The sequence below is a fragment of the Cavia porcellus genome, unplaced genomic scaffold, assembly GCF_034190915.1.
Source record: "Cavia porcellus strain 051 isolate PalLab524CR breed Dunkin Hartley unplaced genomic scaffold, mCavPor4.1 scaffold_5, whole genome shotgun sequence".
In the NCBI taxonomy this organism is placed as follows: Eukaryota; Metazoa; Chordata; class Mammalia; order Rodentia; family Caviidae; genus Cavia; species Cavia porcellus.
Window position 1 is genome coordinate 81039193 of NW_026947488.1, and position 25059 is coordinate 81064251.

General features: G+C 37.6%; 1 protein-coding gene and 1 pseudogene across 8 annotated transcripts in view; one reads left to right on the top strand and one right to left on the bottom strand.

The window, feature by feature from the left end:
• Positions 1-25059, bottom strand: part of Plch1 (phospholipase C eta 1) — a 267872-nt gene that overhangs the window by 154621 nt on the left and 88192 nt on the right. Inside the window, exon 1 of one of the 8 annotated variants that reach the window (XM_063249224.1) lies at positions 23514-24695. The exons of the other annotated variants lie outside the window; for them this stretch is intronic. Within the exon in view, the coding sequence (XP_063105294.1) occupies positions 23514-23556 (43 nt within the window). The 5' untranslated portion in view covers positions 23557-24695. Of the gene's footprint in view, positions 1-23513; positions 24696-25059 lie in introns of those variants that run through there. 8 annotated transcript variants of the gene reach the window in all.
• Positions 4577-6211, top strand: LOC100724595 (mortality factor 4-like protein 1; annotated as a pseudogene).

The window sequence follows — 25059 nt, forward strand, 5'->3', positions numbered from 1 at the left end:
GAGCCTCACACTTCACTGGTCTCATTCTAAAGCTCTAATTACACAATTGCTACTAATTGTGTAATTCCCTAAATGTCCACTTCAAAATTCCGCTAAACTATCACTGTCTGAATTTTATTTTGTTTTTCTTCCTTCCTCGGTATCGCGATTATTTGGCTCCACTGGGAGTTCCAGATCATTGGCTGTTGTCTTCACAGTCCGCATGCCCTCCTCAGGCCCCTCTACCAGTGCTGGTTCTCAGCCTTGCAAGTGCACTCATCTCCTTCACCTCATTCTCCCTAGGCCAGGTTAACTGCTGTTCTCTATGTTCTTTATGTCTGCACAAAACACAGAAATGAGGTTCATTTTACATCCATGTCTTCACTTTTCAAATGGACAATCATTTCCTTTATCAATTCATCCATCACATCCAAAGTGATGTCTATACAAATTTTCCTTCAAATCTCCAGTATCCTTCCCATTCTAGCTGATATCTTTGCTTCCAATATCACAAATGGATTGTCTTACATCTTTATACTCATATATTCTTTATCCTTTATTTCTTGTACCATCAGTTTGTTTTCTCCTACTGTATTAATCACAACAGTCTTCAAATATGCTATCAAATGTGCTGGTTAAAAATTCCATCCCTAAGGTACAATGGTACATAGTTTTAGTCCCCACTGCTTGGGAAACTGAGGCAAAGGGAATCACTTGAATCTAGGAGTTCAGAGCTGGAGATATTATGCCAATAATAGGTACATGCTTTGGAAAAACCACTACATTCCAGGTTAGGCAAAACAATGAGACCTTGCCTCTTAAAAAAAAAATCTTCTATTCTATTCCATGTCCCTATCTAGTGGCCACCCTATGCTTCTATATGTCTTAAGGGGAAAATTCAATACCAGTTATTTGTCTCTCTCCATTTCTTTCCCTCCCGCTCTCTTCAATTCATTCCATCAGGTTTTTCCATCTACCTTTCTACTGAAACCATGCTAATCAAGCATGTCCATGTCCCCCATGTTGCCAAATGCAATTGTAATTCATCAGAATTCACTGTACTTGACCATGTTGTGTCATTTAACACAACAGAGTCCATCTTTCTCTACAGCTCCTCCATGGCTCCTGAGACATCATATTTCCTGGTGTTTCTAATGTCGTATGGGCAGTTCTTCTTGGTTTACTCTGCTGGATAATCTTCTCTTCCCTCAGCTCTAAATCTGAATGATTCCAGAACTTGCTCTTCGAATGTCTTTCTCCCAATCCTTAATGGTCCTAACAAGTACCAAGATTTAAATATGTTGATGACTCCAAAATGTATATTTAGCTACAACTTCTCTCCCTGGACATAGAATCAAATATTCTTCCTTCCTATGAACATCTGAACCTCAGTAATGTCTGGTAGACATCTCAGTCTTTCATGCCCAAAACAAAACTCTAACCATCCCCAACCTCACACACAGTCCCCACCCCGTGTGGAGGGCCTGAGCCACAGCTGAGCTAGAGGTCAGCGAACTCTTTGGGACTAGGGCAAGACCAGTCCAGGAGTTGTTCAACCTTGGTGTTCCTCTCTGTTTACTACAGCACAGACAGCTCTGAGAATGTTTTATTTCCATGTTCTCAGCAAAACACTGAGATCTTGCATTTTCAACTGCATTATCTATTTCCCCCCTTTTTACTGTGTATAAATAAAGATGCAGACCATGATGGGTTGTGCCTCTCCATCACAGAGGTCAGGTCCCAACCAGGCACCAACTTTCCTTTTAGTATGTGTCTAGTTTTTTTCTTAATCTCCCATTGCCCCCTTTAAGTACTGGCTGTGTAGGTCTAGTTACCACTCTGTTCCTTAGATCTCTTCATCTTAGAAACTATGGCAGCACCATTACCCACTTTAGCCTGAATATCCACAGTCCACATCCAACAAACCACGAAAAATCACACCAAGTTAATCTTCAAAACTACTTTAAGTTTGACCATTTCTCATAACTTCTCTAATATCACTTCAGTCCAGGCCACCATTATCTCATGCAATAATACTGCAGTTGGTTTCCCTGTTTTCTTTCTACTCGTAGTGAGTCTATCTTCATGGTGCAGTCTGACAGTACTCTCTGAAGAAGACCCTATCACAGTTCCCACTTAAAATCTTACAATGGAAAAAATCTAAATCCCACTGTATGATCCCTGGCTATGTCTCTTACTCCATCTTCTTTCACCCCATTCTTCCTGTCACTGACCTTGCCTCCACTCCTGGCCTTCCTGCTGTTCTTCTTGGCCCCATGACAGAAACTTTGTATTTGCTGCTCCCTCTTCCTGAGCACTCTTCTTGCAGGTGTTACAAAGTTCACTCCCTCACTTTATTTAGAATTCTACTCGGGGCTGGGGATTTAGCTCAGCGGCATAAGCGCCTGCTTGCAAGCAGTCAGTCCTGAGTTCGATCCCTGGTACCGATAAAAACGAAAAAGACAAAAAAAAAAAAGAAAGATAGAATTCTACTCAAAGATCAACTCTTAATAAAAATCTCTGGATTCTTCTATCTAAAATAGTTATCTTAGTCACCTACCATCTTTCTGTTTCATTTCTTATTTTTATTGATCAGTCTTATACTTTCAAAATCTTCACAAATAGGAGATGCCTAAATCTAAATCTCTCTATACTCCCACCAATGGGGAGTAAATAAAAATATTCATGATCAAAAGCAAACCACTTACCTCCCTGGTAAACAGCCATGGCTCGAGCAAGCAGTGATCACCCAGGGATAGATAGAACCAGCCAGCATCTCCCAAGATCTGCGCCATGTTGGAACTTCTGGCGCTGGGAAACCAAGCAACCCGCTCACCATCCTGGTAAACAGCTGTGAGCCTACCGGCAGAGAGGCTGAAAATCAAACATCCCATTCTCCCCCAACCCCCTCCATTAGCAAATGGGAGCCAAAGGTCTGAGCATCTCTTGGGAGGTTGACCATGTGTAATATAGCAAATGGAGGATTTCCTTCTACTATCTCTTTGAAGGCAAATATTGTTATCACTGTTTTGCTTTGTTCTGATTAACTGTATTGCTCTACTCAATATTGTTTTGATAAGTTCTATAATGTTCTGTATTTGGTTTGTTTTTGCTATATCTGATTGAAAGAACAATTATTGTGAAGATAATCAGATATACTATGGTACCTATTATCCTGGTTATCCTGGTAACCTGCTGTGATGTTCTGTACCAGTGTCAATACACTGTCTCAATTGGCTTTGTTCTGTCTTGTTCTGTTGTATTTTACTACTTTCAAAATAATAAAAAAAATTTTTTAAATATTCATGACCCATACCCAGAGTATAATTAGAAATCAGAGAACACTGAAAATTCAGTGTACACATAAATAATAAACCTCTCACCATGCCCAATCCCAGAATCAGGCTGCATCTACTCCAGAGAAAAGAAACAAGGGTAGAAGGGACTTAGGAGTGGTGGAAAACAGAAATCTTTCCCAAAAAGAAAGAGTCCTACACAAAAAGCTATTCAATAAAGCTTTCAGAAAAGAATCAAAGATAAAATCAAAAAAGGAATAAAATCGTTAACTCAATTTTGAAATGCAAATTCCTTGGGAGAAAAATCAACAAAATAGCCTCCTCCCGAAAATGCTGGTGAGCCTACTCAAGAAAAGTCAAAACACAAATCAACAAACCGCAATGGAGAGGGAACTATTGAAACAGAAGATAAGACTATGTTTAAAATACCAACACAGAATCTTTCATCAACTCAACCAAATAAATTTGAAAATCTAGAACAAAAGAGATAATTTCATAAAGAATAATTCTCCAATTTGATCTTAGTACAAATAATCTTATTTTAATTATCATACAAGAATTAGTAAAAATTATTCCCCTTCAATAAAATAATCTTTCATTGCTTCATGGCCTGTGGTTAAGATCAAGTGTAAAACAACCCTGTAGAAACACCAGATCACTGGGCTTTTATGGGAAGAATTTCACCAAAGCTTCAAAGAATAGATCATCCTTATGCTATTTCTATTATTCCAGAACATAGAAAAAGCATAAACTACAATATTCTTTTTATGAAGCCAATAAAATACTGATACCTAAACTTGATGTTATAAAAAATACACAGAAAATAATTATACACAAGCCTCTTTTATGAATACTGGTGTTCTATGTATGTACACACAAAAAAACCCAATAACACATAGAGCTTTAATGAGATGATTTTAGAGGAAACACAAAAATGTTTATTTTTTAGGCAGCCCATCAATGTAATTCACCATTTTACCAAATGTAAGGAGAAAAATCATATGATTATCTACCGAGATGCTAAAAGGTTCTTCAAAATTGTCAACAGAATACCATTCATAATTTCAAAAAAATTCAATAAAATACAATTGGGCTTGGGTTATAGCTCAATGGTTTATCATTTTTGTAGCATACACAAGGCCCTCAGTTCTATCTCCAGAAGCACAAAAAAGGAAAGAAAGGGGGAGAGAAAGAGAGAGAGAAAGAAGAAAATCAACTGGAGAAAGTGTGTGCATGCATGTGTGTGTGTCCTTCAGACATAGAGCCAGTATACTACTTAATAGGAAGACACGAAGGAGGCGGCGAATCACTTATAAATGGCGCCCAAGCAGGACCCGAAACCCAAGTTTTAGGAGGGCGAACGAGTACTGTGCTTTCATGGGCCTCTTCTTTATGAAGCAAAGTGTGTAAAGGTTACCATAAAGGACAAACAAGTAAAATACTTTATACACTACAGTGAGTGGAATAAAAATTGGGATGAGTGGGTTCCAGAAAGCAGGGTACTCAAGTATGTGGACACCAATCTGCAGAAACAGCGAGAACTTCAAAAGGCCAATCAGGAGCAATACCCAGAGGGAAAGATGAGAGGGGCTGCTCCAGGAAAGAAGACAGCTGATCTGCAACAGAAGAATGTTGACGTGAAAACTAAAAAGAACAAACCAAAAACCCCTGGTAATGGAGATGGTGGCAGTACCAGTGAGACACCTCAGCCTCCTCGGAAGAAGAGGGCCCGGGTAGATCCTACTGTTGAAAATGAAGAAACTTTTATGAACAGAATTGAAGTTAAAGTAAAGATTCCTGAAGAGCTAAAACCGTGGCTTGTTGATGACTGGGACCTAATTACTAGACAGAAACAGCTGTTTTATCTTCCTGCCAAGAAGAATGTGGATTCCATTCTAGAGGACTATGCAAATTACAAGAAATCTCGTGGAAACACGGATAATAAGGAGTATGCAGTTAATGAGGTTGTAGCAGGGATTAAAGAATACTTCAATGTGATGCTGGGCACTCAGCTCTTCTACAAATTTGAGAGACCACAGTATGCAGAGATCCTTGCTGATCACCCTGATGCACCCATGTCACAGGTGTATGGAGCACCACATCTACTGAGATTATTTGTACTAATTGGAGCGATGTAGGCCTACACACCTCTGGATGAGAAAAGCCTTGCTTTATTACTGAATTATCTTCATGACTTCCTCAAGTATCTGGCGAAGAATTCAGCAACCTTGTTTAGTGCCAGTGATTATGAAGTGGCCCCCCTGAGTACCATCGGAAAGCAGTGTGAGGCACTCACACCCACGTCTGGATCTCTGTCCACGCAGTTTTGTTCCTAGTCTTTCTCTTGTACAAATGATGTGCTTTGAAGATGTTAGTGTATAACAGAATTGATGTTCGTTTTGTTTGATTTTTAAACAGAAAATAAAAGGGGTTACAGCTCCTTTTTTCTTTTTTTCATTTCAAAGTTGCTACCAGTGTATTCAATGATGGACAACAGAGAGATGGTGTGAGTGTTTTATTGCTTAGTTGACAAAGCTGCTTTTGAATGCTGGTGGTTCTATTCCTTTGACACTACGCACTTTTATAATACATGTTAAATGCTATATGACAAAATGCTCTGATTCCTAGTGCCAAAGGTCCAATTCAATGTATATAACTGAACACACTCATCCATTTGTGCTCTTTTTTTTTTTAATGGTGCTTAAAGAGCCCATCCTTTGCAAGTCATCCATGTTGTCCCTTAGGCATTTTATCTTTGCTCAGATTGTTGAAGAATGGTGAATTGTTTCATGGTTTTTGTATTTGTGTCTAATGCACATTTTAACATGATAGACACAATGCATTGTGTAGCTGCAGTTTTCTGGAAAAGTCAGTCTTTTAGGAATTGTTTTTTAGATCTTCAATAAATTTTTCTTTAAATTTCAAAAAAAAAAAAAGGAAGACACAATGGGTCTTCAAGGATAACATTATCTTTAGCTAACACAGTATTATAGGAAGTATTCGCCAATGTAGTCAGACCAGAAAAAAACAAAGGATAATGGAAAAGGAAAATTAAAACTGCATAGATTATGTAAGCATTTACCTGTGATATCAAAAGTAATCAAGAATAAACATTAGGGGCTGGGAATTTAGCTTAGTGGCATAAGCGTCTGCCTTGCAAGTGTGTGGTCGTGAGTTCGAGTCCTGATACCGATAAAAAAGGAAAAAGACCAAAAAAAAAAGAATAAACATTAAGCAAGAATTTAGTAAGTTATAAGTTTAACATACAAAAATAGTTTCTATAAAAGCATACAGTAACCAGTAAGAAATTACAATGGGAGAGAAAAAATCTCATATACAAGAACAATAAAACAGTTTTTTAAAAAATGTTTCAAGGGGCTGGAGAGGCAACTCAGCAGGATACCTCTTGCCTAGTATGTATGAGGCTCTGGGTTTGACACCACCACAAAAAAACAAAAAGATTAAAAAAAAAAACATGAGTACAACTAAAGATGTTGGTTCATAAATACAAAGAAAACTTAAGTATGCAAAAATTGCTCAAAGTAGCCCTATGGTTGCCTCAGCTTGCTGCCTAGAGAAATTTTTTAGACTGTAAAACAGAAAGAAGGAATCCAGAGAGAACTCAATTAATTGCCTTTCTGAGTTGAGAAGATAAGGCTGAGAGTTCAGGGAGGCCACAGCAATGGGGAGACATAAACCAGCACCCAGAGAAACAGAGCCCCTCTGGAGAGCAAGCGTCTCCTTCTTCCATTTTCCAGCTCGGTACTGACCACTCTGGAAGACGGGTGGAAGCAATAGTAAAAGTTCATAATTTAGCTTTATAAAAATAGATGATTTCCAAAGTATTTATTAAATTATAAATTTTAAAACTATACTATTGAGAAAGAGCTAACATATTCCCAGCATTCTCCATTAATTCTTTAAGCTTTGCCAAAAAATGTAAAAAATAACTACTAAAGCAAAAACTATCCCTGAAAAATAAAGCTTACTTCTAAAGAAATTTATTTCTATAGTCAACCTCTATTCATCTTTGATGCAACTACCTCAGTCCATCTTGACCTATAGGTCAAATAAACTACTATAAGTAAACCTTTCATATTTGGAAAGAAGTAGTCACACATTTAATTGTGCTCTGTCTCCCTGACTGCCTACCCAAAACAATATCAATTCAGTATTATAAATTAAGAAGTTCATTTTACTTCAAAAATGTAATTACCCAGCAAATTGTAAAACTACTTTGATTACTGGACATGAATGAGAGTTCAAAGATGGAGACAAAGCCAAAATTGTCCCCTACATAACATAACACCACCATTCAGAGATGAGCTTCCTAGTTACCAAGACAAGACATATTTCAAAAACCAAGGAGTCTTGCCAGTCCCAAAACTCCAGAACGCTCTTTTCTGATTCCTGACCACTTGCCAGGGCTAAGATGTCCATTCGCTCCTAATTCTCTTCCAGTAACAATTAATTACTAAGAAAAGATAGTCAGTATGATGGCACATACCTATATCCTCACCATCCAAAAGGCTGAGGCTAGAGGAAGATTGTTACAAGGACACATAGTAAGTTCAAGGTCAACCTGAACCACAAAGTGAGACTCTGCCTCAAAAAAATAAATAAATAAATAAATAAATAAATAAATAAAGGAAGGAAGGAAGGAAAAAGAAGGAAAAGAGGAAAGAAAGAAAATAAAACAAAAGAGAAAAGAAAAAACAGAACTTGAGGAAATTGAGAGTCAGGACGTAGCTCAGCGATGCAATACCTGCCTGGCAAGCATGAGGCCCTGAGTTCAGTTCCCCAGTACTAAAAAAGAGAGAAAAGAATATGGAACTTACGCTTCACTGACATTGGTATATCAAGTGCCTACTATGGGACTTCTCTTATTTCACATGGGAAGTATCTCCAACTTTAGATTCATCATCTCTGTGTATAAATGGGGCAGTCAAACTTCTTCCAGCTCTTTTGACAAGGCATCTATGGAAGGAGGAGGGAGTCTTCAGAGTCCAAAATGCTGCACACAACTGAAATACTTTTGCTAACAGCAGACTTGTGGCCACTTGGACACTCCATTTTGTGGGGAGCAGTATTCTTCTCAGATGTTAATAGCCACTTTTATTAACCTAGTCCTTCTCTGAGCTGGCTCTCAGGAGCTCTGGCTGCTGCAGAAACCAAAGGCATTTGAAACTCAGAAAGTAGTAGCAACCAATTCAAAGCCTTTGCCAATCAGCCACAGTAGGTCTGACGCGAAGAGGACTCTGCAGTGGTTAACAAATAGCCTTTGGAAGCCCGCTGTATGCACAGCACTACACTAACAGGTATGGGAATTTACAAAGGAAGACAACACTGTTTCTGTCCCTGAGAAAGATCCACTTCACTTATACTGAAATGACCTAATTGCAGCTGCAGCTGAAGTCTAGCTAAATTATTTCAACTACTGCAAGAATTGAAAATAATTCTTCTCAGTCTCTTGAGTTTTGCCTCATCTTTTGTGCCTGTGAATTTTACTATATCAAAAGAAAATCAACAAGCCTTCCCTTTTAAAAAAAAAAATCCCTTGTTGGAAAAGAAAATGGTAATTTCCCTTTTCTTGTGTATCTTAGGGTGACTGACGACTGACTCCCCTCCAGTGATTTCATAGGTAATTGAGTTTCATATGAAATTTACCCAATAACAAAGGTCTGATGAGTTCTACAGACATCCCATGGAGCCCAAATACCTGCCTGCCTGTGGCTTTCAAATGTAATGCCAAACAGAGAATTGGCACCGCAAAGAAGGGGATTGGATTGTCCTCACTTCATCTGAGGAGTTTGTCAGGACAGTCTATCGCAAGGACTAGGCTGGGTCTTACTGTAAGAGGCAACCAATCCAATTTTTCAACAACTTTATAGTCCACATAGTACAATCTCCCTAACATTTAGCTAAATAAATGACAGATCAGAGAGAGGGAAAAGGAGAGAGAGAGAGAGAGAGAGAGAGAGAGAGAGAGAGAGAGAGAGAGAGAGAGAGAGAGAGAGAACAAACCTTGAAGCCAGGACTACTCACATCAGGTCACAAAGGAATTCCATCTACCAGTGCAGGCACAGTTAGATGGCCCATTTGTGATGTTACAAATACATACAGAAGCTATGCAGGGGTCTCAAAGACTAATAGATCTTTTTCAGTCAATTTATAGCTCAGATTCTGAGCCTCCATTCCTAACTTTATACCTGAACCCGTCAGTACTTTGTCATATCCCATCTTGCCTGCGTTTCCTCCTGACTCTCATAAAGAACAGGCAGAAACATTTGGGAGGAAAAAAGGAAACAAGTACCACCACCTATATGAGCTATTCAATAAGCACATCCTCAGATCCCAGAAAAAAGAAGAAAAAAAGAGGCACTGGATCCATCTAGCAGGGTCTGTCCTTCTCTTCTTTCTGATACTGTTTTTATTTCCCACCTCACTCAAGAAAAGAAGAAGAGGAGGAAGAGGAAGAAGAAGAAGGACACAATCAAAAGAAATGCACACCAAATTTTGAGCAAAAATAAATCTGATTGAGTTTGTCTTCTGCTCCCTAAGCCTTTTGGTCATTTCCATAATGGGGTCAGCGCCACTTGGGTAATTAGTCCCCTCTGCCAAACCAACCTTAAACAAGCAGGCACTTCCTATTTCCTCTAGGGTTTCACTTAGCTAGAGGCAGCATATAATCCTGCTGCTTAGTGAACACCATTCTCTGATAACACTGTAGAAAGACCCTCTGTGAATTGGCAGACACCATAAGGAAAGCCCAACAGCCGACCTGAGCCAGCATCCTCCATATCCTAGGTGGGGTCCAGTGGATGCCTAGTTCAACGGCAGGCCTTGAAAGCACCTCCTGAACAAGCTTAGGAAGGGAACACTGATAAGAATTGGAGGAGTTACTGCCTGATCTAAACACTACATAATTTATATAAATATTTATATACAATATGCAGCATATAAATACATAGTTTTAATAATATATACAGTATAAATAGCTTTTAATAATATATACAGTGACTATATTTTTAATATTAAGTCTAAGAATAGAATAAAAAGCCACAGACAATGGGCAATGTATTGAAACCAATGAGAACTTAGTCCACAAGAGAACTTTGAATTGTTCATTGACTTTTGCTTTCTATATTTATGTCTTTCTTTCTTTCTTTGGCAGTAACTAAAAGAAGTATTAAATCTCTACTTTCAATTCAAACTTTTTAATGTTTAATCAATAAGCAATCACTGAGCACCAACTCCATGTATGATGTTGTAGATTACACAGTTATCAAGTTAAATAAGGTAGTAAAGAAGTTCTGCACACGTCTTAGGAGTAACACATTCTACTATTCTTTATGGTTAACACACGAGTTACAGGTTTTCTACAATCTTTTAAAACCTAACTGCTCAAAACAAGAGTGAAGGAAGTGACAGAAGAAGGAAAAAGTATGTGCTAAACATATTTGCAAAAGCACCTCTTCAGAAACCTGTGGTTTAATCAATTCAGACAAGTGCCTGTGGCTACATTTGGGTAACTAAGAATATGTAAAAAAGTAATTCCTGACCCAGTTCTAGCACTAACTGCTCTGCTTTTGTTCTCTTAAGTCTTCTGTCTGTCTCTCTCCTCCTGCCATACATCAGCTGATCACTCCAGCTGAGGAGACTGTTGTCCCAGAAATTACTGTCTATAAACATACCACCTGCCTAGAAAATCCTTTGTTTCTCTCAAAAGTCAGGAAAGACCTACCTGTGCCTGCTTTCTGTATCTTCTCCCACTAAACTGTAGGCATTATGGCTAGTTTACCCTTCTGTCTTTAGGACCCAGTATATTGCATGTGATCTAAGAGCTCTTAGACTGTCAATAAATGTTAACTCAGTGAACTGTCTCTGGCTGATATACTCTTAATTTGGGCCAGCAATATAGCTCAGTCACAGAGCACCTGCCTATGAACTGCACCAAAATGAAAAAGGCTTGATTTGTCAATCATTCAAAGAAAAGAGGTATCTTTGTTTGCAGTGTTATTGTTTAGGCTGCTCTGTCCTCAAACTAGCAAAATCCAGGTATTGCAAGCAGAAGCAAGCATTATTAAGACAGAGCACTTGTAATACCAAAGCATTCCGGGCCAGCTGTCTTTTACTTTGACTTTTACTCCCTACAATAATCATTTACTTAATATTTGCCAGCTGTAATGAGTTGAACAGCAATACACCATACACAATCTGATACTGTTCCAATTATAAAGATAAGAAGAAGCACGCGATAATGTTCAGAAAAAGAATCTGGCTAAGTTGCACAGAAAAGGGGATTCAGCTTCGAGTGAAGTGAATTCTAGGCACCTGATTATCTTGATTATTTGACTATTCCAAGTGCAACAGAACGTAAAGTCCCCATTTGCCCTACTGAGAAACATCCTTGCTACTGGAATTGCTTTCCAGCTGCAAGAACGCTGAGCTACATGAACCTAGAAAGATTCCCTGGGCACTTGTTATGTCTGAGGCACTGTACTAAATACAAGATGAATAAAACCTCAAATGCTCACACGGTAGGGCAAAGGTCAGCAAATGTTTTCTATAAAGAGGCAGACAGTAAATGTTTTAGGCTACGCCTGCCATACGGTCTGTTTGGCAATCACTCACCTTTCCATGTGCAGCAAAAGCAGCCTTAGAGAATACACAAACTATTGAAAATGGCTGTGTTCCCATAAAATTCTTGTTATAAAATGATCATCTGGCTTTATTTGGCCCTAAGAACATCATTTTCCAATGCCTTGTCTAGCCTATGAAGATCAGGTTCATTAAAAAAAATTTGCAAAAGGAGTGAGATGTGTTCTAATACAGGCTTCCCCTTGAATTTGTATATTTCATGATTTATGAAACTATTTCAGGTACATTGGCTCAAAATTTAATTTTTCATCCCAACATTTTGAAGTAGGTCTTATAATCTTAATTTTAAATAAGAAAACTGAGACTCAAAAAAGGAGTCTCATCAAGTCATCATACAGTTGGGGATGGAACTAGGATTTGAATTTCTGACTTAAAGGCAGAGATCATTACATGTTTGTGAAAACTTACTCCCTCTTCTACCTGGATTCACAGCCAGATCTCTTCCCAGACCCCTTTGCATTTGGGTGTATGCTTAAGTTCTGGTCAATAGACTTTAAGATTTACCCACTAAAATTCACTGGGAAGAAAAAAATCTGTTCCACATGATCCTCTATTTTCTCTTTGCACTCCAGTTGGCTGGAAAGAAGATACTGTACTTCTAGTAAGTCACAAGTTGACAACACCAGAGCCACAAGGTAGAAGGGGCCTGGGCCCTCTGGCTCACGATTTGGAAGGGACCCCCCAGTCAGGAATGCTCATATCAGACTGCTAACATGGTAAGAATCCTGTATCAAACCACTGAGATGTAGAACTTGGTCTGTTCCAGTGGTCAACATTACCTTAGTTAGTAATGTCTGTGTCTGATCCCAGTAATGTCTGTGCCTGAATTTAGCTACAGCATTAATGCCAAGGATGAGCTTACCAGATGGACAAGGCAGAAAAGATCATGTTTCAGCAATAGAATACATCATGAAAAACAAGCAGTACCTTCCAAAAAATAATTCTAAACCAAGTAAACTAGCAAGGCAGTAGAAGGAATAGCAAATTCAGACTCCCACTAAAAATGTGTAAAAGTGCTAAATTTCCCATATCTTTACTAATATTGAGTGTCATCTATTTTTTTAAGCTTTTACCAGTGGGTATGGTAAAATAATAGCCCATTAAACAATTAAATAGCAAGACTAGTGCCAGCCCAGAGAAGAAGTCACTTCCCAAGTCCCTGCCACCATCCGGGGAGCATTGGTAAGTCACTACCGCCCCAGGAACCCCAGATCTGAGGAACCCTCATCCAATCCACTACACCAGAGGGACAGGCAGTCGATGCAGAAAGCACTCAGTATGCAGCAATGGGCTGGTTCAGAGAAACACAGGGAAATGTCAAGACGAAGGAGCAAAATGCAATCTCAGATCTCCAACTCACACAGAACAAGTTCAGGAGACACAGACAAAGTAGAAATTAAAATCACGCACCTGAAATTCCTGAAAAGATAACAACCAAAGTAAAAATGCAACTTAGCTCTTGTATTATTTGGTTAATTTTATATGCCTATGTCTGATGGCCTGGGCAGCTATTTTGAAACTAGTAAGAGGCATTATGGTAGCCATTGTTAACTTCCTATTATCTTGTTTTCAAGTCCTGCATCATTTCATTGTTTCATTTTGTTTGATTTTATTGTTTTGTTTTGTTTGACTTTATTATGTCTAATGCTATCGACAACTATTTTGAAGATAACACCACACATTATGGTAGCCATTGTTGATTTCTTATTGTCTTGTTTTGAAGCTCTGTATCACTTTCACTCTTTTGCTTTGATTGGCTTAATTCTGCTTTATTTTGTTTAGTTTTACACTTTTTAAAATAAATAAGAAACAAATAATTTACAGTTAAATAAATTTTTTAGTCCTTTCCATTGTATTTTTCAAAATCATTTCTGCCTAAAGAAGATTCTAAGGATCGTTAGTTAGCTTACAGTTTGCTTACTTTATATAATAGGGCTAGTAAATAACAGCAGACTAACTTGTGAATTTGGACAATTTAGCATGAAACAAATCAGCACAGATGATTACATACTAATTCTCCTCAGGGAGTAATGAGCAAACTAGGATTATCAGAATTAAATGGATAATCTGTTTCTGCATTTATATATTCTTTGTGTGCTATTAAATCCAGCTACGGATTTAACTTCAGTTTAGGATTTAACTTCCTGATTCCTTGGATTTTTTTCCACAGCTTTGTCATTTGCTTATTTTTGGTTTTGGCTACATAGTAGTGAGGTAAGGGATAAATATACAAAGAAGATTAAAGGAAAAATACAAGTAGAAAATTGATACATGCTGTCAAACCTAAGAGAAAAGAAAAATTGAAAGACAGGTACTAAAATGAGTAGGCTGGTGCTCTTAGGGGAAACATGTAACATTTACTGAAGGTCCATGTACCCAGCACCGGGAGTATTTACTGCGCAGAACATCTCATCCCATCCTCACAACTCTCTTCAAAATGTATGAAACCATTTTCTTTCTTTTTTTCCTCCTCTATTTTTGGGGAACCAGGAGGTGCGGCATGGTCTTGCTGACTAGCCTCAAATTTATGGGGCTCCTGTCTCAGCTTCCTGAGTGCAGGGATTGTAGGCATGCTCCATCATACCCAACTACAAAATCCGAACCAAGCATAGAGGTGCACACCTATACTCTGAGCACTCAGGAGGCTGAGGTAGAAGGATTGCCACAAGTTCCCAGCCAGCCTGGGCTACACAGTGACTATAAGGCCAACCTACAAAAGTGAGGCCTTGTCTGGAAAGAAACAAACAAAAACTACAAAAATCCATATTTTACAAATAATCATGTGTCAGAGAGCTTGACAACCAATCAGCTTTAGTTGAAAGCTAAACTGCTACTAGAACTTCTGATCATTTTTTGCTGTTATTTTATTCCAAATTTTGTATCCTCGCTACTTACCAAAGCACGGGCAAAACCCTGGATGTTCTTCTGTTCTTCTTGCCCCAATGTCCCTCTTGTATCACTTAGGGATACAAATAAATAATAAAGTGAAAAAGAACAGGTTCGTGTGAGAATGAGGAGGAAAATGAGAATTAAATTGTAGGAAAAATGTAAATTTAAAATAGTATCAGAAAAGTCAAGAATAAACAAGTAATGGTAAAAGAGGTAGCACGATAAAACAATGCCATGAAAAACACATTCTTCAGATAGAAAGATTTTTTAAAAAATAAAATAAACGACAAAAACTAATGGCAAGAAATTACAAATTTAAAAACTGGTTGGTTCAACTAAGAAGTGGTATGTGCAGCTCCTAAATCTTGACCTGTTATTAAAAGGGGCTATTTTTCCATCCTATCAATAAACTTCATGTTATGCCCATTTCACAACCAACCTTCTTAAATACAGTGATTAGAACCGCCTCACATAATAGTCACAGCACATTATGAATATATGAATACAAAGGCAGTGTCAGAGGGGACCTGCTCCCACTCCCTGCAGCAACAATCAACAGTCACAAGACTGTGAGCAGATCACACTCTCCATGAACCTCTTGGCTTCTCACAGCCCTGTCAATGTTTGTTTTGTTTTTTGAACATAACATTGGGTTCAGTAGTCCCGTCCTTTACTATTCTACTATAAATTTTTACTTTAGCATAATAGTAGCCAGCTGTGCATCTCAGTGCCTTTCCCTGAGGAATATAAGAGACAATCTATGTGTTTATCCACTGGGTATGATGAAAGGCAAGATGTGCAAAAGTGTTAAACCAGTATTTTCACCAACATAATGCTTCATGTAATGGATTTGGTATATGTTTACCAGAGAACCACAGAGGGTCTAATACACCCACACCATTTCAGAGTTTGTGTAAAAGATTTTTATTTTTCTTTTGATTTTTCTGGTAGAAGTAGCCTAAGTCAGTACAATGGCACATGAAAAACCAGATTTGCAAGTATTAGAGAAGGTCAAAAGTGAATCATCAGATTACTCATGCATGGACGATGAAGATGATCCATTATGGTAAAATGCATATTTTCATAACAGGAGAGTGCTGTGGATGTATGATGGAGAGGATGACTTTGATGTTAGCCATGTGAGCCAGAGATCCTGTGACAAGGAAATGGAGACTCAACTGATATAGACAAGGGAATGCAGACCTCCTTGATTCTCATGATGAACAAAACAGCAAGGCAAGCGCATATCTGACTAGTCAAAATGTTGCAAAATGGCCATAGAAGTAAGTGGCACGTTCCCATGTTAGAACTAGGTCCAAAAATATAGTGAGGGTCTTGGCAGAGTTGAAACATGTTGGACAGAATGCCAGCACTGCCACTCAATATTAGAAACGCTACAAAACTCTGTGACATACACAAAGGCTTAAATGCAAGTAAAACATCCTGTGTGCACCAATATTATGACACTTCACTACCTGAACTGAAAGTATTCATAAGTCTGCTGCACTTAGCAGGAATCTCTCATGTTAATTGCAGGAATGTAAAAGGATTATGGAAAAGACATGGGTCAAAACACAGCATAAAATTTTGTGACCTTGTAGACACAAAGACTTATTATGCTTTCAATTTAGACATTTATCCTGCAACTCAGCCATCAGGTCCTTCTTTGTGTACTAGTAAACTACATGCTATTGTGTACAGACTTGTTGCTCCCTTCATCTAAACTAATGAGAATTTGACATTCAACAACTGGTTTACCAGTTTTCAAATGATGTTACATTTGCTAATAGAGCACAGAATGACCAGCACAGGAAATGTACACAAGAACAAAGCAGAAATTCCCAATGAAATGTTGACATTGCAAAACAGAGAATTGTATAGTACAGTCTTTGGATCTCAGGAAGATAAAACACTGGCCTCATATACGGCAAAGAAATACAAACTGATACTGCCGATGACACCATGGTGGGAAATACTAAGTCACCATTTCTTCAGAGAGGAAAAGGCATGGTCTTGCGGTAAAAAATAGTAAATAAGCAGTGAAAACAGAAAATAAGTGGAGAGTGAGGATCTATCATGATCAACAAGGAGAGGACTGGCCAAGTAAATTTTCATCTTATATTGAAAGTGAAAAGATAAATGAGAAACCTGAGACATTATTCCTCTCTAGCATCTGCTGACGTTTGGGTATTCCTACATATGGTGCTTCTCCATAAACACTTTCCACTTTCTCTCATTTTCTAGTTGATTTTGTGGATGTTTTAGCATTTCAAACCACCAATGAGAAGCTGAGAAATGAAATGCGTAAATAAAAAGAAAAAAAAACAAAGAATAATAAGAAAGATATAAAAATCAAAGATATTAGCCTCAAAACTTCAAGTTCAGGAGAATGTCCACTATCCAAGAGGGAGTTAGACACTAAGCCCAGTTAGGATCCTAGTTCATGTGGAAATCATGATCTGTTATTCTTTGTGTTGGTACAAAAAAATTTAATTTCCGTGGGAGGCCTGAATTACTAACATGACTCCCTTTTGTTTATAAACACATGTACATATTACAGTACTTCCCGAGGAATACAAATCCACATTGACAATATCAACTATGCTTATATCCAAGGAATAAGGAATAAGAGATGCAAAGACAAATTCCATTTAGTAATTAAATCACTATTGCTTGAATATCTTTCAAAATCATCAGGTATAACTTTGGCATTCAACTTTAAGTATAAATGATGATGGGTGAATTTAGATACAAAAATGTGCAACATGAAATTATACAAGAAACAATAGCAAAACTGTCCTATAAAACTGCCTTTTCCTTGTCCTTTCTTTCTCTGCTGATTTTATATCTACGTTTTGACAGGGTTGGGGTGGGAGATCCCTGTTATGTATAGTCTCTCAAGTTTTGTCTTTATATATACTGCCTGAAAAAATAGATACTATATAGTTCTTAAAGAAAAGCAAGAAGCAACAGGTCACTGAATTAGACAAAAGCATAATTTCACACACATTTACAACCATGACTTCTTCTTTAAACGGATCAATAGAAGCAATCATTTACTTTTCTTCAAAGAGACAGCTGAAGTAACTCTAGCTTGCTCGCGGTAGCTCCTGTTTTGTTGATATGTAATTAGAGAAGTAATGGATCATTTGTCAAAACCTCAACGACTAGAGTTCATGGCCTTGATATGTCCGAGCCATTTTCTCAAGTAGATTGCAAGATCCTTTACCTCTGACTGTTGAATCTACTTTTCTCAGCACTAGTAAACTATTTTTTCTGAAATCCTGCTTTTATATCACCTATTTATTCCAAAGAAAACCATTTTCCCCCTCTTATTCCTCAGAGACAGCCCAAATTCCTCAAGGGATATTAACAACCTGCATGACCTGGTACTACCCCACATATTCTTACCCCATGCCCTCACTGCACCAACCCTGCGTGCTCTACCCCATCATGTGTCTTTCCACTCAAAAAGAACTCACTTGCAGGCACATTCTATCAACAGAACACCAGACCAACCTGACAGCTGAGGATTGGCATGTGCAGAAGGGAAGAGAAATTAAACTAAGATGTTCTCACAGAGATACTAGGGAACCTTTTACAAAGGCAAACAGTTGTCTCCTGCCTTTACATCTGACCACTTTCAAGGTAGTAATACTGGGAAGAGAGAAACATGATTATAAATCCAGGCTCCAAAGTCAGACAAAAGGATTAAAGGATTAAAGTGTCAGAGCACCAACATTCTTTGCTCCCTCTGCACCTCAGATTCCTCATCTCTAAAATGGAGATAATTATTCCCACTTTCCAGAGCTCTGACAAAGATCCCCAGTTATGAAAATTAACATTAGGGGGGCTGGGGATTTAGCTCAGCGGCATAAGCACCTGCCTTGCAAGTAGGCTGTTGTGAGTTTGATCCCCGGTACTGATAAAAAGGAAAAAGACAAAAAAAAATTAACATTAGGTATTCAGCTTTTTCTAATGAAACTGGTTCCAACATGTGTCATAGAAATACCTGAATTCTGTGCTTTTCTTCAGATAATATCCTCTGAGACAGTAGCCTTAATTAAAATAACTTAGTTAATTTGCTCTGGTGAGCATTTATATAGTCTTAGCAATACAAATGCACATAGTCTTAGTAATGCAAATTTTGTCCCTTGATATTAAGCTTTTTAAATCAATCTATGATCAAAACATAGAAGGAGTAATTATGAGTAGAGAAAAAGAACAGGAAAATATTCCAATGAAAGGTTAGTAGAGTTTTTCTTTTTTTTAATGAATAGTAAAAGGAGTACTGTGGTCATTAGGTAGAGTGTGCTAGTTGGCAGAGCATGAAACATACTTAGAGTATGAGTACAGGCGCTGGGTGATAGCTCAGTGATAGAGAGGATGCTTAGATACACAAGGCCCTGGGTGTAATCATCAGTGCCCAAGACAGTATCAACAAAGTGTTAACATGACAAAGGTAACCAATGAAGCAACTAAAAGGGGCATGGGAGAAGTACAGTATAAGTGAGCTAATTCTTCATCTACCTCAGAAGAAAATCTACAAATAAAACCTCAAGTTAGGAAAACAGTAAGTAGCAAAATAAGTATATCATTTAGATGTACAAAAGTAACCCATGCAAAAGTGATAGCTAAGTTTAAAGTAGTTTATTTAAGAAAAAAATAAGGAGGACTAAGAGAGACAGCTATACTTTTTGATACAAGTTCTATATTATTGTGTTTAAATTTTACACTTGGTTTGTTGTTGTTGTTGATGATGATGATGAAGAAAATATAATACAAATTTTTTTTCATTATACCAACAAAAAACTATAAAATTAACCATAACAGGAAATGTGAAAAGCCCACTTGAAGAAAATTCTAAATCTCTATTGACTTGAAAAACCATAAAATATAATGAATCCCATAAAGGCTTCTAAAAGAGAGGACTCAATGTCTACAGGTTGGCACTTCTCTGTTAATCTGTAATGCAATTTTAAGAAATAAATCCCAATGGAATTATATTTGGAGCTAGACAAGCAATTCTAAAATTCAGCTGGAATAGAAAATACATGAAATGAGCCAAAGATCTTTTTATTAAAATCACAGAAGAAGAATTTGCCTTCACAGATAGCTCAGAAATAGACTAGCAGATCTAAAGAACAGAATAAAGCACACAACATATGGGCATCAACATCTTCATTATATATAGAAATAGCCACCTTTAACAAAGTTAAATGAAAAATGGCACTGACCTCCCTACCCTAATATTTTATTTGGGCTACTTCTGAAAACAATATGACAACATTCAAACTAAACCCTGCCTCCTGAGGAGGCGTTCTCTCAGCTTTTAGGAAAAAAAAAAAATTCCCCCATTAGAAAGAAAGAACAGAGATACTCATCATTTAGCAGAATTTTGTCTTGCAAACAAAAGGCCACAAACACGTTAACTTTCTGATGAGGAAATTACCTTCATACAGCTAATGTGTCCCAAATACAAGGCAATGACTGGATAGCAACTGCATACAGAGGTAGAAGCCGTACAAGGTCTAAGGCAGTTGGATCAAGGGCAAAGCATACCAATGTGGACTTCAAAACCAGTGTTTCCTCATGACGGATCATTTAGCTGATAAACTCCAACTGAGATTATCATTTTCCTACTCACTGCAGGTGCCTTCTGTCTCCCTTGTTCCAGACCCACCCTTCCCACCAGTCTCTAAACCGCTGTTAGATGTTAGTTTTTAAAATTAGCATCTGATTAACCTCTCTCCAACTCAACCCTCTGTTGCCTTTTTCAATACTGTCCAAATCCCTTAATTTTGAGTACCAGGTCTTTTTGTAACACCTGATCATTGCCTACTTGCTCATCCTCTCTTATCCATCTAATATAATCCTCCTCATCTTTCAAGGATCAGTTTAAATGCTATCTCCAGAAACCTATGCTGACTTCCCCATGCTCCAGGGAGCCCTGGGATGCCCTCCAACTAGAGAATTATAGTCATGTCAGCATGTTTGTGCACCAGACTGGGAGTTACTGAGAGGTAAATACCTGCATTCATCTTTATATTCCTAATTAGCTCCTTATAAAGCATTCACTCTACCTGTATTTCACTATATCTCTATTGTGAAGAAATCCATAAAAAGCTCAATTATCCCTCCTTAAACAGCAGCTTTGTATAAAGAATTTAAAGGACATAACATAAATGAAATCACAAGTACCAAATATTTTACATCTCCTAATAGCAAACACTGAGACCCCTGAAGAAGGTCCATCCAGCCCTCAAGATCTGAGAACAGGAAGGCTTGATTCTAACTACAGATTTGCCCCATGACTTCAAGAAAACAGTGCAGCATCTCTGTGCCTATTTTTTTTTCCTTACAAAAGAAAAGATTGCTATGGCTTCTCTCTGCTCTAGAAATCTAGAGCACTCCCACAATGACATCTGCCCTCCCATAAGGCATACACACACAGTGTGCACACTCCTGGCACGTAAGCCGTGGGGAAAATCAGTAGCAGATGGTACCAAAGTGCTAGGTCAAAGTGTTTTTACTTGGTACCCTGGAACAACACAATTTCTTTCCCATTAAAATAGGTTAAAGTACCTCATCCTTATTTCTCACTCTACATCATCTTACATTTCTATAATCCTTTTCCTTTTCCATCTTCCAAATGTTTTCAGAAACATTATATCAGTAACTCTTTTCACAACCCTGAGATAAGCAAAGAAGTAGTATTTTTTTTACTAAAAGGGAAATTGAAATTCATAGACATAAAAAGGTTATAAAAACATGTGTCTTAGGTGCCTCAAGCTAGTTCTACTTTCTGATTTTATGTTACAATTCAAGTTCTTACCTTCTGTCAGTGTTGAGTTATTGAAACAATTCTCCAGTCCTAACTCAAGAGAATTAGCATGTACACTGAATTCAGAGGCAAATAATAATAAACTGCAACAATAATGTCTGATAGAGATACAGATATAGATATAAATATAGATGTAGATATAAAATGTAGGATCAAATATATGTTTTAAATATAACAGAGTTTTGAGAGTAAGGTTATACTACCAAAACTCAAGTGTCTTTTCTCTGGTCTTCCTGCTCTGAATGAATATTTCTCAATTTCATAATCCTAGCAATTGAAACTACTTCCACTAATGCTACTACTTAATAATGCAACTTAGATGTCATGAAGATTTAGACTCTATTAATTTTATACACTCCACATAATTTAACACTCTTAAAAGTGATTTGAAATTCAGAAGAAATATCCCTCAAAAAATGATCTTGCTGCCAACTAGATAATTTTAAAACCAAGATGGATAATCAGTAAAAAAAATTTTCATTCATCAAAATAAGTTATTAAAGCAAATATGATAACTATTTTAAGTAAAATATGAATATGCTCAATTTAAAAGACTAGTAAAACCATTTGTATGTGAAAACATCTACTTCAAATAAGACACATGAGTCAACTCTAAAAGCTTTTATGACTAGAAAATTAATTCAGATTCCCATAATATTTAAGAATTGGAGCTTTATTTTAACTTTACTCTTAAAGACCATCTTTTAGGTAATGAAAGTAATTCAAGTCACTTTCATCATTACTTCCATGACGTATGTTATGCAATTCAATTTACTCTTACATCCTGTAAACAAAACAGTGCCCAAGTACACTAAAAGACACATTTAAAACAAGAATCCTTCTGACACACTGCCTAGGGAGTACACCAAATCTTATACTATTTCTGTACAAAACTTCCTTCTCAGGCTTGGAAAATCCAGGTATCCTCAGGAAATCTCAACCACAGTACAATTTCTATTTCTGAATAAAAAGCAAGCATCACTGCTGACACTGTGAGTGTGGCACACCGAATTTGATACCATAAACTATCAACAGTCTCCAGACAGGCTCTCAGATCAAGCACGGATGTGCTAAAGTTACATCTGAGTCGATGCACATGGATAACCTGAAATGACAGGCGCGTTTCAGCTTGAGGATAAGTCCAGAAGACATTGCTTGACATGCTATTTATTCTGTCTGACCAGGCAGGAACATTTCTTATAATTCAAGAACAACCCCCATATATTTTAAATTTCTGATCTCTTAACTCATACTTTAGGACGTTCCCCTCACACTCCTGGAACCAACAGATAGCCTCTGAGAACATGACACATGGATTCTGGCTCCATTTTATCTGTGCTGAATACTTATACCATTCCATTTTATAAAGCCAATTATTTGCACTACCTGTGACTATGTCTAAGTGATAGCAATCAGGAATCATTCTCTCTAGATTTCTGTAGAAAGTCAAAATATAACTATTCATCATTATTCAAAGTGAATAAGACTTGACAATATCTAAATTAAAACCCAGTCTTTCAAAGTGTCAGACAAATGACATTTCTGAGCACGTCTGTGTTCCTCACTAATCACCTAAGAATACAAATTACTTTCTCACTGACCACTTCATTATAATCATGTACTTTCATTTGTCAGCATGCAAATTCTACCATTATAAAAATATACATTTACAAGGAAAACCCATTTTACCTAATCAAAATATTTATATTACCTTTTTAGTCCATATTGAAATATAACTCAAATACATTGTCAAGAATTCAAATAAATCTTAACTGAAAATAAGAAATGCTTATCATCTTCTTCTAGAACTATTACACTTACCTTAAAATTAGTAGGAGTCTTACCTTTTTCTGGACTTAAGTTTTTATACACTTCAAGGTCTGCCATTAAATTTAATAATGCTACACATTATTGGCCAGAGCAGTAAAATTTCTCTAAAGGCAAAGCCTTTTTCTCATACACATCTCCAGACAGGGGAAGGGGGAAGGCAAAGAAATCCTCAGCAGACCCCAGAACTTGGTTCATGCTTCCTTTTATAGCATGATGAGATCTTCACAATCCAGGCTTTACAGTGAAGAGAAAATAAATCCATGAGATGCGATTACAGAACTTTGTCTCAAAGTAAAAAGCACAGCCAGAGAAGCACACTGGAAGCATCTGCTCAGGGCTGCTGCTGTTGTGGGAATGCAGGCGCTGTGGCTACTTTGGGTATGAGACTTGCATGCTAGTGCAGCGCTCAGAGCCCTCGAGGCATTCTGCACATTTAATGTCTGGGAAGAGTGGGTCTTTATCTATCAAAGAAACCCTCCTCACCTACGGGGGTCACTGAGAGATACTGATTACCATAGGAGTGACGCAGGCTGAATGCAAAAGCTGAATAAGCACACATACACACTGAGACACACAGAAGCACACGTGCTCTCAGAAGCAAACACCGCTCCATCACAGACAAACAAGACCCATTAAGAGACGAGCTATGTGCAGTCCTCTGTACTATAGGCTACTTTTGTGCCAGACAGGTTAAGTGCATCTTTATTCAAAGCACTGAGGTTTTTCCTTGTTTTCTGTCCTTATTCAACATACAAGCATAGCAATGATCACAGAAAAGACTGGAATGCTTCCAATTTGGAAGGAAATGAGGTTACAGTTTTAAAACACAGTTAAGCAGTGAAGGTTACATCTCAGGAAAAAAATTCATGTCTGTGAGCAAGGTAAATAGCATGAATGGGCCTGGGAAAGTTCACTTTTTAGTGAATGAACCAGTATATTATCATAGTACAATTTTCAACGAAGTATATAAAAGCACTATTTGCAAGTTAATCAACTTCTTTAAAGAGATAGGTAGACACACAGATATCTCATGAGCAATCTACTGCTGTCTCACATTTAAACATTGTAATTAGGTCTCTCTCTTCTGAGCATCAACTACCTTACTCCCAGAAATTAATTTCTAATTACCAACCCTTCTTGCCATTTTCTTTTCCCTACCTTTAACTCTCCTGTGTCCCCCGCAACCCACCTACCTGTGTTCCTTGGAACTTCAGCGCAAGCCAGTGTCAGCCTCTTTACTCCATTCCCACCAGAGCCACTCTGCCTAGACTGCCAACGCCTCCCTTGACACCAAGGTACAAACTCTATCCCAAGCCCCACTCACCTGTTTTGCAATTTCCAAACCTCACTATTTACTCTTAAATGCTTTGGATAAATTTAATGTCAAAGGTATTTGCTGCACACAAAACAGCCTTCTTGCAAGACTGAACCTGCATAACATACATATACAGCCTTACAGTGTAGCCATTAAGGTCTTAGAAATCTGCAAAACTGACACACACAACTATACAAAATAATTCTTCAAAATCTATCTGCTTATATTCAAATCCTCTCACTGCT